The 14080-nt window shown below is 35.5% G+C and overlaps 1 protein-coding gene across 3 annotated transcripts in view; it reads right to left on the bottom strand.

The window, feature by feature from the left end:
- Positions 1-563: 563 nt before the first annotated feature.
- Positions 564-14080, bottom strand: part of Znf330 (zinc finger protein 330) — a 13748-nt gene continuing 231 nt past the window's right edge. The window contains exons 1-10 of one of the 3 annotated variants that reach the window (XM_048813444.1): positions 13943-13961; positions 12757-12888; positions 10868-10887; positions 10691-10761; positions 8649-8728; positions 6107-6233; positions 5591-5695; positions 4425-4471; positions 2671-2788; positions 564-1531 (exon numbers count right to left, since the gene is read on the bottom strand). In XM_048813444.1, the coding sequence (XP_048669401.1) occupies positions 1257-1531; positions 2671-2788; positions 4425-4471; positions 5591-5695; positions 6107-6233; positions 8649-8728; positions 10691-10761; positions 10868-10887; positions 12757-12876 (963 nt within the window). In that variant the 5' untranslated portion in view covers positions 12877-12888; positions 13943-13961 and the 3' untranslated portion in view covers positions 564-1256. Of the gene's footprint in view, positions 1532-2670; positions 2789-4424; positions 4472-5590; positions 5696-6106; positions 6234-8648; positions 8729-10690; positions 10762-10867; positions 10888-12756; positions 12889-13942; positions 13962-14080 lie in introns of those variants that run through there. The other 2 variants (XM_015484434.2, XM_048813445.1) reach the window with 2 other exon arrangements.

Here is a 14080-nt window from a genome sequence, read left to right as displayed (position 1 = left end):
AAGGTCCAGGGAGTAAAAATCTTCAGCAACATCCATTCAAACACCTCCATCTTCCTCGTTGGGTCTCAGGTTTTCCTAAGCAGTGCTCTGGTGTAATAGATGTCTTGGATGGGAACTACCTTAGAACTATCCAGATTGTCAGTGTTTGGCTTGGTCCTGTTTCCTTGGCCCTTCTGTTGCGAGACATGGAAAGCTTTTCTTCCAGCCAACACAGGCCCTGTGGCTTTCCCACCTGGCTTTCCATTGCCCCCCGCCCCCTGTTCATTATGTTTCTCTACAACAAAAATGGCAGAGCAACAGCCAACCGAATTTGCTCCATACATCCATAATACCAGCCATCCAGACACTACTTTCCTTTCTACCACATCTCCAAATTCATTGTAAAACTGAACTTGTGCCAGGGATTGTCAGTTCTCCACCTACCTTCAGTGATATCGGCCACATAATTAGTCTCTGCTACATATTTTCATTAGGCAAAAACTGAAGCAGTTTATAGAAAAACACTGGAATATTTTCCAAAATAAATTGAAAAAAAAATGAGAAGAAATAAAATATCAAAGTTCTAAAGTGAAATACTACATCCATTTATTCCAAAAAATGAAATTTCCTGGGTAAGGCATCTGTAATACTACTTCTGGTATCATAATTCTAAAAAATGGTTAGGTAGTCAGTCACCTTTGTCAATACATTTAGGTATTAAAACAGGGATTGTTCATGATATATATTGTGAAGAGAGATAAATGGGCCGAATGCTGAAACATGCATGACTACTAACAACATGAGTATTTAATGAAAATTTAGAATATAATAACACATGACTTTCATTCTGAGGACAGACATAAAGGAAAAAATACAGTAATCCATTTTACAAAACGAGACAGTGAATTTCTAAGCAGTGCTCCTTTAATAAAAACAGTAATTTAATTTCAAATAAATATATTACCATTTTATTCCTTTACCTTTATATGTATGTATGTGATTGGCAAAAACTAAGAAATTACTAAAATCAGTAGCAATCTAATCCATGATACTTCATTTGCCTGGACCAATAAATGTCTTACATTTGAAACTCATTTCTCTCATATTAAAAGCCTGATTATCAGTTCCTATAAAAATGCTGTGCCCTACTCCTTAGTCTCGTGGGACTGGTAATAGAACAAGGTCAAGTGCTAGTACTTCTGAACACCCACATGATTCCTCATGACATGTGCTCCTGGCTCTTGTCATACACAACCACCAACAGGCAAGCAGCTCCCCTAGTTCTCTTGTTCTTCATAGTGAGCATAGCCACTGGCATAGGTCCTTCCTAAATTCAAATTAGTAAATAAATCAGATGATTCAGCATCTGAATCCTTTCCACCTTCATCTTCTTCCTCTTCGTCATCCTCTGCGTCATACTCATCATCATCCTCATCACGGTAGCCTGCATCACCGTACTTGTCGGATGAAAGGTTCTTCCAATAAGCATCATAACCAGAAGCTCCATCTCCCTCTTCAACTCCAGTCTGACGGCCAAATTTCAGAGAGCGTGCTACAAAGGACAAATATGCATCTTAGTTCTGAAATCCTCTACATCTTTGTTTTTTTCAATAATGTATAAAATAATGGAACTTTACTCCTTATTACAGTCAAATAAAAAAGCAATCCCTATTTTCCTAATTTCATACAATACACAACGAGTCTACAAACACAATAAATAAAGATTACAGCTATCATTTCATTAAATCTAGAAAAAGAAAACAAAATTAGACCACCAAAATTCTCCAGATAAGGCAAGTTAAAACTTAAAGTACCCTTCATTTAGTCAATCAAGGTTATTTCTGAATCATGTAACTCACAAAAATGTCATTAAAATTTTTCTTAAGAGCTATTTTATAATGCAGATACCCTAGAAAACTTTTCATTAACGCTTAGTAGCATACATTTTATATCACAATCAGCAAAATCATCATTCTCACCTATGCACAACTACATCTTTGATTAAGTGCTTAAAATTATGGTTCCACTCTGACATGCTTAGTAAAGTCAAACCTGTTTTTAACAAAAGGTGAGCTGCTTTACTGTCAGCATGTTAGATTAGAACTGTAAACAGTAGACTACTTTTTTATTTGTAGTAGCCTTATTTCATAAAAAATTTTCTAAAAAACCATAACAATTATTATATGGTTTATCACAAGTAAGCACTGTACCCAAATACTACACACCTAAGAATAACTTCAGAATGAATATGACTTTCAAGTAATGAAGATTTAAGAATTTATAACTTCAATTATTTAATAAGAAAGCCTTAGAAAAACAGAAAAGTTGTTCTTCTTGATCTTAAATTCTAGTATTTCCTGTTGACAATGGGGACAAAAATACCCAAGTGAATGTCAGTATTTTTTGATGTTAAATTGGAAAATAGTACCCATCTATTTTACAAAGCTATAAAATCCCATTTGCAAGGCTCCAAGTGAGCTTAGTGGTAGAGCAACTGCCAAGCATGTGTGAGGCCCTGAGTTCCATCCCCAGGATTGCCCCCTGTAGAAAACAAACAAAAGCAAACAAGAAAAACTTACTTGCTCAAGAAAAGACAAGGGAGAAACAGCAATTTTTAAAAATATGAGAAATAACATAAATGTTGTCTAAGCAAGGAAGCAAAACATTTCCTAAGTATCTTGAGAGTCTTACTTGACATGCTAAGATCCTTTGTTTCCTGAGTTTCATGTCCACATTTAGGGCAAGGAGGCTGTTTTCCTTTTTCCTGCTTAAACACCTTACTCCTTGTATGTTCATCACAGAAACAAGCCTATATAGGGAAAGTAAAAATGAGTAAATAAATATTTATATCACTTAATATTTCAAGGAAATTTTCTTTTTGCCTTTTAAATTTTTTTTTTAGTTCTTTTTAGTTATATATAACATTAGGATTCCTTGTGACACAATTATATAAAAGCATGGAATGTAATTTGCTCTAATTTAGTCCTCAGTTCTCTCTTTAGGAGAATTTAGAGATAGAATTTTGTTAAAATATAAAGATTTAAGAATTTTTTTGGAACTAGTCACAGTCCTGATTACACTTTCTTAAGAAAATGGGATGTTTTTTTTTGTTTTGTTTTGTTTTGGCCAGGACTTGTGAATAATGACCCAACACAAGGCAGAGACTAACTACAGAGAGTATTTGTAAGCATTTCAATATTCCCACTGTCCCTGATGACACAATGGTGAACAATCTATCCACCCTCACAGAGCAGTCTATCTGGAGATGGCGGAGAGTCATACACAACACTAAGCATTGAAAGGGAAGTGCATAGGAGGGGCACTAAACCATACACAGGATCCAGAAAGGCTTCCCAGGGGGCACGATGTCTTAGCTGAATGGGTGCCTAGGTGAATGGGGGTATAAGAGGGGAAGCAAACATGGAAAGTGTTCCAGACAAAGGAAACTGTACAGACAATGCCTAAGAGCTTGACAGCATGAACACTTTCAATAAACTGAAAGCCCTGGCAAAACTGCAGCATAGTTGGGAGAGAAAGAACAAATAGGATTAGGAAGAAGCAGAAAAACCTTTCTTTTTGTTGTTGTTGTTATTGGTGATTGAACCCAGGGCATGTTACCACTGAGCCACTGAGCTACTATCCAAGTCCTTCATCTTGTTTGTCATTTTTTTTTTTTTTTTTAAGACAGAGTCTAAGTTGCTGAGAGCCTTGCTAAATTGCTGAAACTGGCCTAGAACTTGGAATCATCCTGCCTTGGCCCCCTGAGTGGCTGGTATTACATGTGCCACCATGCCCGGCCTCCCAGAAAAACATTTCTTAGAGAAAGTGAATTGGCCGCATCTGCTTAGTGATATTTGACCAAAAGAAATGCTGGAGCCAGTATAAGGAAATAGAATGCCATGATAATCCTTACTTCACCTAAAGTTTTTTAAGCAGGGGCATTTTGACAGTAATTAAAATACACTCCCAATCTTGGGGTTACAATGTTCTTCCATAAACATATGACATAAAAAACACTAAGCCAGGAACCCGGAGACTTGTGTACCAGGGGCAACAACAGTACAAGCCAACCAGAGGACTAGCGGAAATTCTTTAGGTCCTCTCAATTTCAACTTCACAATCTCAAAAATAAAAGAATTAAATTAATTCTTATTTCACATAGAGATCATTTATAGCTAGAAAGAATCCAAGGACTGGTAGTGGTATATAGAAATTAAAAGAAAACCTATACTGAGCGTGGTGGTGCACACCTGTTATCTCAGAGATTCAAGAGGATGAGGTAGGTCAAGGCCAATTTCAGCAATTGAGTGAGGACCTAAACAACTTAGCAAGACCCTGTTTCAAAATAAGAAATAAAAAGGGCTAGGTAGTTAAGCAACCTGGGTCAATCCTCTATACCAAAAATAATAATAAAAAAATCTAAACAGAAAAATACTTAAATATACCTTACAACGAAGACATGAATGCTGACCAAGACGATTGCATGAGACACCTGTGAGAGAGAAATTCACTTAAAATCCTGTCAATTATTCAGTTTTCTTCTTTTGTCCTTTACTGAACTACTACTGCTCTCACCTTATCACAGTTTCCTGTCTTTTGGATTCAAATGCTATAAATATACAAAAAGCTCCCAAGCCCCAATTAAAATAATTCAATTTTTATATTATACATTCTACAAAAGACAAAGATGGGTTCAAATATGCTATACACTTTGAGATGCTTTTAATCTTTGAGTTTCTACATAATATTGAGAATTTCATATATACATACACACACACACACACACACACATACATCTATATAGTGTGTGTGTGTTGTACATATATCATCAGATCAATGACTTATCAACCACAATTTATGGGTTAATAGGAATTAGCCCCAAATTAAAAGAAGTGACTATGGGAAATTTTAGCCTTTTTCTTATTGATGGTAACTATGATTTAATGAGGGTTAGGTGCTAGGCAGTAGAGACTAATGCTTTATGTGGATTTTCATTTCAACTAACCTTTTAAGATATTATCTGTAAAAGATGACAGTATTACTAACCCAATTGTTAATACTGGTTCTTAACTGGAAAATGGATGAGAAATATATGTACAGGTTAAATATGGATGCCCTGGCACCCACTACAGACTTCAAAAGAGAATCTTCAGGGATAACGCCTGGGCACCTGTATTTCTTAAAACCCTTGCAGGTACTTCCTCCATATTCTGATCCCTAACGACCACTGAAACCAACAGCAAGAAGAAAGTAGGGGTGGTAACACTTGAGGACATCTAGGAATGGCAGAGGAAGGTGGACTGTGATTTTACTTAAAGGTAAACATGACATTGGGTATTCATTTACTATAAATCCTACAATGCCTGGTCAAGTCCACAAAAATGAAGAACTGACTCAATCAATATGCCACTGGCATCCCTGCTGAAAATTTCAGAACCATGTGTTTTAATATTTTACTAGGAAGAAAAAAAAAGATACATTAATTGAAGGTCATAATAAGCAAAACAAAAAAACCTGATTGCCTTTCCATTAAGTTTAACATTTATACTCTTCAGACTCTCAGGTATAAAGAACATCTAACATTAAAAAATAAAAATAAAATAAAACTTACATTTAAATGTTTCTGCCTCTAAAACCTGGCAGCTGGCTTGATGCTCAAATTGATCATCTTCACACAAAAAGTTATGGCAAAAAGAACAACTAAATATCCTGCCTCCTATTGGATTAAAAAAAGAAAACCACAGATATGAATATAATAAACTATAATTTTTAAAATTTTATATACAAAACTGCAAAGAGATGGCAAGTGATTTCAGAGGTACACTCAAATTGCACAGCAATTTTTAACAAAAACCAACTACTTGAACTTGAACCATAAAAGTGAGCTTGCATAATGCAATGCTCAAGGACACCACCTACTCCCCAAGACTTCCCTCCCTGACTGCTTACATAAACAATACTATTACTGTTGATATAAATCACTTTTCCAATTAAAATGATCATCAAAACAGTACTCGTAATTAGAATTTTTCAGTACCCTGAAAAAAATCTTGAAAATAGCATTCAGAATGTCTAAAAGTCAACCTTTACTTATAACCAAGCTCAGTGCCTGTATCTAAGCACTCACCATGGTCCCATACACCTCGTTCACATTCAACACACTCAGCATCAGTCAGAGGGCAGGCACAGGCATGTGTACTAAGACACTTCCTACCATGGCAAACCCAAGCTTCACAGAAGTCACATATTGCACCCTGCAACCAAGGAACAAGAAAATATAATCACTGTCCTTAACCAGCTGCAATCATTGTTTAACCAATGGTAACCATCCAACTGTTCATTTAGCATTTCACTAACACTCAGAGATAGTTGGAAGCTTCAGTAAAGATTTTTACTGTTCACCCCAAGCAAAAATTAAAGAGTTCTCTGAAAAATCACTTCACCAACAACTACCTGCAATATACAAAACTCAGTTATAAGTCAAAAGAAAAAGAAACAATGGAGAAAACTATACACCTACTCTAATATTATTAAATTAAGTAAAATTAATTCTAATTCAAATGAAGTTTGGAGTCCACATTTTAAGCTTTCTTGTCTATTTCAATTCCTATAACTAAATTGAATTTTTAAATACCATCAGTTTTGATTTAAGAAAAACCCTTTTTATCTGTATAAGTCATAAATACAATCCTATAGCTTTTCTAAAATACCTGGGAAAATATTAAACTTCAGCCATTTTCTTCTTTTTAAAGATAACTTACAAATTAAATCATTGTAACATTTCTTTGTGGAAAAAAAATTGAAGTAAAATACATCACACTAAACTAGAGGGTAAGACTCTCCAATTATATAGCAAGATAACAGAATAAGAATGTATTTTTTGGGCTGGGGTTGTGGCTCAATGGTAGAACACTTGCCTAGCATGTGTGAGGCACTGGGTTTGATTCTCAGTACCACATATAAATAAAATAAGGTTCATCAACATCTTTAAAAAATATTTTAAAAAATAATGAATTTTTCAATGATACACTGACACCTACAGAATAGTAAAAGCGAGAAAGAATCTTATCTTAGAATCTTAACAGAGTAAGGTCAGATGATCTTTTCTTTATTAATGAGAAATGTGAGGCCCAAGACTAAATCCAAATCCCAGACCTGGATTACACATGACCTAAGATTTAAAGTCAGTCCTAAATCTCAATGTAATACTCTGCTATTCAAGGTTCTGTAACAAAAAAAAAAAGCAAATAGTAAACAGTAAACCTGAAGAATACTTGTTGACTTGTAAAAAAAAAATGGCTTATCAATAGAGTTTTGCAACCCTTAAAGATATGTCTTAAATCGTCAGGGTTGTAACAAGAAAGAGAAGGCACTCTGAAATTAGATAAATTAAGATTTTCAAGAGATTATTTATAAATAACAGGGAAGGGCTGGGGGGGGGGGGGATATCAAGAGATGATACAATGACCACCTCTAACACCTAAATGGACAAATGAGGGGAAGGAGTGGTTACCAGAATCTGGAAAGAAAGCTCACAGACCAGACTACCAAGTGACAAGAAAAAAGTATGCTTCATAGTAGAAAACTATTTATTTTTGGAGAATTACCATAAAAAACTATAAATTACCATAAAATACTTCTCTTGACACAAAAACAATATCACTTTCATCAGACTAGAAATTAAACCTAAAGCATAAAAGAAAAAACCGGAATACACTAACTTATATTTAAAAGGAAAAGATGTTTTATTAAAAGAGAACAAAATATACCACACAATCCATTGTTAATTAACCACTCTCAGAGAACAGGATAATCCTATTTAGCATCCCTCAGTCGCTCCCCGTGCGAGCCACCAAATGCCGCAGTCTGGCTGGGCACAATCAGGAGCCACTTGTCAAAAGAAACTAACTTTATTTTTAGAACCACACACGCCAAACAAAACAGCCTCTCAGGAAAAATCCTCAGAGCCTCAACTGCCACCACCGGCTTTCCACAAGCCTCTCTCTCCCACACAAGCCTCTCTCCACCTCCCACAATCCTCCTGCTCTTGAGGCCGATTGGCTGGGTCACGTGGGCGGAGCCAAAAAAAGTCCCCCAATGAGCAGCTCCGTGGTCTGAAAGGGCAGGGAAACAGTCCAATGAGCATCACCGCAGAGGAGCCAATCAGCTAGATGTTGCTGGGGCCGAGGAGCCAATCAGCTAGATGTTGCTGGGGCCGCTGTGAGCCAATCATCAGCGGGCAGCTGGAAGTTTGCTGGCAGCTGGAAGTTTGCTGGGGCCCCTTTGGCTGTGGCTCTCAACAACACAATCCATTGTTAATTAAAACAATAAATTTCCTTAAAAAATGGTATATGCAAAGAAGATACTACATAATAAACATATACATTTTTTGAAATGTAATGTTAAAAACAAAACACTTATCCTAAAATTAGTTTAGAACTTGGTCAATTATTTAAACAAAGGCTTGAACACTGGCTAAGAAAGCCTTTCAGAACAGTAAATAATATTTGTGAAGCCTGAGTAAAACCCATTAGAAAGGTACCACTGAGATATAACTGACCAAAACAAGAGACAAAGCACTGCTATTTAGAAAAAAAATAACTCTTGGTCAGAATGACTTCTTCTTATTCTCAGAAACCACCCAATGTCAGATGAAACAAGCAGCTTACCACCATAGCAAGGCCAGTACTGTATACGCCAGCATGCTTTATGACACAGTCCGAAGACTTCATCATGCACTTTGTTTTTCCTAGTACAGAAAAAAACTTGCACTATTAGGGCTACATAGTAATACATGCAAGAATTCACTAATTCTTTTGACTCAGACCAAGTCCTATGAAAATAAAAACTAAAATTGCAGGTTACACTTGGTAATTTAATGATCATTTTAACATTTTAAAATCTTATGAATTCTCAGATAAATCAAAACATTTTAAAAAGTCACACCTTAAAATGAATTTTACATTTTATAACACACATTAAAAAGTCTAGTTTGAGGGCTGGGGATGTGGCTCAAGCAGTAGCGTGCTCTCCTGGCATGCGTGCAGCCCGGGTTCGATCCTCAGCACCACATACAAACAAAGATGTTGTGTCCTCCGAAAACTAAAAAATTTAAAAAAAAAAAGTGTGTTTGAAGCTTACATCATACCCAAATGAGCACACAAACCAAGAATATAGTGTTACAACTAAAAAATCACAACACCCACAAAGGTTCTGATCTAACAGCAAATTACCAATCCAAACATTATCAGGAAATCTGCTTATCAGATACAATGCAAACATTAATGATAATATACTGATCACCCAACAAGATTCAACAAAGTGGAAAACAAGAGAAATAGAAAATGCTCAATTTTCTATCATCATGATTTCCTGGGAAACAAAGTTAGACAACAGGAAATGGGAAGAAAGAGAAACTGGAAATGAGGAAGGCAGCAGCTACCCAACTTTTAGATGTCTAACACTAAGAAGAATCAGTAAGTAGAAAATGCACCCAAGTACAGCTCTTACCCAATCCAAGCCTAGAGACACTAAAAATATGGGGAGACTTTACCTTTTAACCTTCCACAAAATATTTTTTCCTTCTACTGTCTTTTATAAAGTAATGACAAAAGGGCTGAGGCTGTGGCTCAGCGGTAGCGCACTTGCCTGGCATGTGTGAAGCATGTATAAATAAATAAAGGTCTATCAACAACTAAAATAAATAAATAAATAAATAGAAATACCTTTATAAAGTAATGACATAAAACCAAGCAAAAGAGTATTCCAACCAGGTCAGTTTTCTTTTTCATTAAATGCAGAACTGAAGGGATGTCTTCTTTGATAGCTAGAACTACACTAAAATTTTCAGAGATGTAGCTGAAGTACTACCAACTTTCTGCAATATTATCGAACTTACACACATATAGGAGCACATCTCAAATTGTCCCAGCATCTCATGAATAAAAGGATATTGTTCAAATAAAGTTGGAGGAGTAAATCTGAAGTTAATAAAGTTGATCGGGCTTCTTTATTGTGCATCTTCAGTACTTTTAACATAAATAATCAATTTTATTTTGAATAATTATTTCAGGGTAAAAGTTTCCACCAATAATTGGAAACAGTATGTGACTTAAAAACTCTTTATTTCAAGCATTTGGGAATACATTTGAGGAAACTCAAAAATAACATGTAAATATCAAACAGGAAAAGAACTGATCAAAGTAAGAAAGGGGTACATGTGGAATAAAATTATCCCCAATAAGTTTTAAGAAACCATAGAGACTATCAGCAGGAATCAAAATTCAAAACAGAGAAAATATGAATATTGACACGACTAAGGTTTGTATAATTAAAAATTTAAGATCATCAGACATTATATTAAGCTAGAATCTGATCTTTTAATTTTTAAAACAACTTGCTGATAAACTATTTCTAGATTTTTTTCCCCCCTGTGGTGCTGGGGATTGAACCCAGGGCCCTGTTCATGGGAGCTATATTCCCAGGCCTATTTCTAGATTTTTACCTTCACTATTTTCCGACAGTATATCAAAGAGGCAAAACTAACACTTGAAGTATTTTGGTAGACCAAATAACATTTTTTAAGAAACACTTTGTAATGGTAAGGCATTTACCTTAATGTAAGCAATAATAATGAACATATAGGTTTTCAAGCTGATTAACTGCCACACACATTTTGATAAAAGGTAGGCATCCGTAGTTATATACTTACCACACTGTGCACATATTGGCAACTTCTGTACAGAATTACAAAAATAGCAAAATGCTCTATTCTTCTGCCGCCTTGTCATGTAAAATAAAAAATTTTAAATATGGTAAATATTTCAGATAAAACATCAGAGGGACTCTTTTAATGTATGTAGATAGGGGGAAAATAAAGAAAGTTTACCTCTGACACTTGTCACATTCCTATAAGATGTAAAAACATAACATTAATTTTTCTGTTGCTGAAAAGTGCAAATTTACTTACATTATAAAGAATCTAGTTTTCTGTGTTAAAATTTAAGTAGCACAACCCCAAATCCTCCAACTCCACCCAGGCACACAAGCGTCTATACCTAATTAGATAACAAAGACACAAAACAAAGGTATATTCTGGGCATAACACACTAGAAGAGGAAGTGGCATTATCATTAAAGAGGCTAAATACTATGCTGGTCTCTTTTTTGATTGTTTAAGAAGTTAAATACTACAGAATGGACGCAAGAAACGAAGAATGCAAAAATAATAAAGACCACAGAATATCTATATTTTAACATGGCTTTAAATGCTCACCACAGTCTGATCCTTAACCACTTTTCAGGCTTGTTCTTTTAATACTCAAGTTACCTTATTAGCCTTTCCCCAAATATGTCTTGCACTCTCCCCTCTCCGGGGCTTTACGTATTCAACACTACTCATTAAATCTCTACTTTTTGGAAGTTTGGGTTATAATTCCACCTTCTCTGTGAAATGCACCCCACCCACACACAATTTTATCACATCTAAGTCCTAAGAATTACACTGTACCTTTACTGAAACATTATCCAGATATAGCACTCATTGCATGTATTTACATATGCTATTATTGTTTTGCTCTGGAAAGGACTTTGATACTCAGAAGGGAATCCCACTGTCATACCTGTGCTATTTAATTTTGCTCCTAACTCCTATCCCCCTCACCATATATGTTAGTCCTGGGATGGGTACTGGCTCAGCACCAACCTACATACAATTTCCTGTAGTATCTATTTACTATAATAAGGAAAGAGTTCTTTCCATCTGAGCTCAACAAAATATATGATATATGCGACCTATCTGTAACTGCGAAGTTAAATAAATAAACTAAGTATGAGAAAATGGAACTAATAAGCAAAAAGAAACAAATGCAAAAAGCAACTACAAGTTGTCCTGGGTTTCATCTGTCCATGAGCCCCAGCTATATCCTTCCCCTTCATAGCTACATGAATTATTCCATCATCCATTCAATAAACTATTTTTCCAAGGTATTTAAGTTATATTTGTTATTTATAAATAAGCAAGTCCTGTCCTGAGTAGTACGCAACACAACTGAACTATAAGCTTGTGGAAACAGGAAACATGTCACTCATCTATGTATCCCCACAGTATATAAAATAGTATGGCACAAAATATTTGCTAAATTAAGTCATTAAGTCATTTCATGCATCTTTGATAAAACAAAAAAAGGGAAAAATGAATAACAGTAGGAATAGAAAAAGTAGAGAAGCATGGAAATGAGAAGAAATGAGATATCTCAAAAGAAACATGATCAAATAAAGGAAAAAGGTAATGATGATATAATCCTTTGCTTTTTTACAACTTTCACCATTCAAACCAGCCTGAATTTATTAAGACTAATCCATGCAGCACAACTAATAAGGCAGCAGAACAGGAACACAAGAGATGTTGGAACGTTGTTGAGAGAAAAAATAAGTCAAATGAATTAAAATTTGCTAAGTGAAAAAGACGAAAATCCAACTACAACAAACAGAGTTATGGAACATAAGGCTAGAGCAACTGGAAAATTGTACACAGCTCCTGTTATCTATTTTTGTTCAGTATCTATCACCAACGATATCCGAGTTAATAGTCTAGGTTTTCTATGTAATATAAAATAAAATAAAAAATCACTGCTACTCAGTGTTTGTGAAAATAAGGAAACATGTCTCTAGAATAAGTTTCAGACTCATCAATAAAATAAATGGGGGAACACTATTAAAATTTCTTCAGGTATATTTCAGATAAAACATGACATAGTTTAGGGGAAAAAAGTGTTACCATTGAAGCATTACATGGGTGTTTAGCTAAATCTACAGTGCTTCTTGATGCTCTTAGCTGTTTTTCACGTTCTCGGCGGTTTTCAGCCTTCTTCCTTGCTCCAGTCTTTTTTTTTGGCATTTTCTCCTCTTTCTACACAAGAGAACAGAAAAGAAGTTACACTTACTATTTTATTTAATAAACTCAAAAACAGTAAAATAAAGTGTTCTTATTGTTGTTAAATTTTAAACTAAACTCTTTTTGGGGGACCATGAAATATTAAGCACACATTCCCCCAAAAAGTGTCTTTAAAATAAGGTACTTAATTGTACTACCAAACAATTCTAAAATATATAAACATCAAAAGAAATTATGCTAAAAGCCAAGTAGTTTTATTGCCCACCAAAAAAAAAAAAAAAAAAAAAAGTTGGTCTGATGTTAAGTAACCTGTTCCTCATTAAAAAAAAAAAAATTCAATGAAATATAAAACAAGAAATCATTTAAAAGCACATTTGAACCCAATTTAAATCACTTTTTGAACTACACAGTCAGATGACCTAAGTCTGCCAAGACATTAAGTACAATGTCTTACTTCATGATATCTAAATAAAACATCAAATCAAATGCCACCATTAACTATAAATTCAAGCCGGTCTGAAAAGATATTAAACATATGTACCACAATTTCTTTGGCAGTTGTTCTAGTTATCTTCTCTTTACAAACAGTAAACATATAACTTTAACAGGGTTCAAATTTGTGTTTCAACACTACACATGTTTACCATATTTATCAAAGTAAGGCCTTCAAAACTGGCCTTCCTCACTTAGGAAAACTTCCGAACTAGTTTTCATAATGGAACATCCAATCAAAACCAAGCAGTAAGCAAAAACGGTACAGACGCTCCACTAGGGGCAGACTGGCCAACAGAGTTAATGGTGGTTACTTAAATAACGTCCAAGTCACCAGGGCACTTTTCATAGATATAGATAGATCTCTAAACGGCGCAGAGCCATGCCCAGAGGTCAGAGAGTAATCACGCGGGTGATCATGAGGACGAACGTCTGCGTGCCCAGGCAGAGAGGGCTTTCGATCTCAATGACAAAACTGAGCCTCATTTTTTTCCCTCCAACTTGTTTGGGCCACTGAGGAGCGAACGCCTCGTCCCAGCCTTACACGGGTCCACGCCCTCTCCACTAATGCACTAACTTCCGGACTCCGTCGGGTCACCCAGGGAGGCCACCAGCGCGGGGTCCCCGAGGATTGGCGAGCAAGGCCTGGAGCAAGAGCACCCGGTGGGTGGAGGCGGCGTCCAGAGACGGCCGAGGCGCCACGAGGCTTGGGAAC

Source organism: Marmota marmota, unplaced genomic scaffold, assembly GCF_001458135.2.
Source record: "Marmota marmota marmota unplaced genomic scaffold, marMar, whole genome shotgun sequence".
Lineage (NCBI taxonomy): Eukaryota > Metazoa > Chordata > Mammalia > Rodentia > Sciuridae > Marmota > Marmota marmota.
Note: the sequence above shows the minus strand (reverse complement) of the source record. Positions and strands in the feature narration are given on the sequence as shown.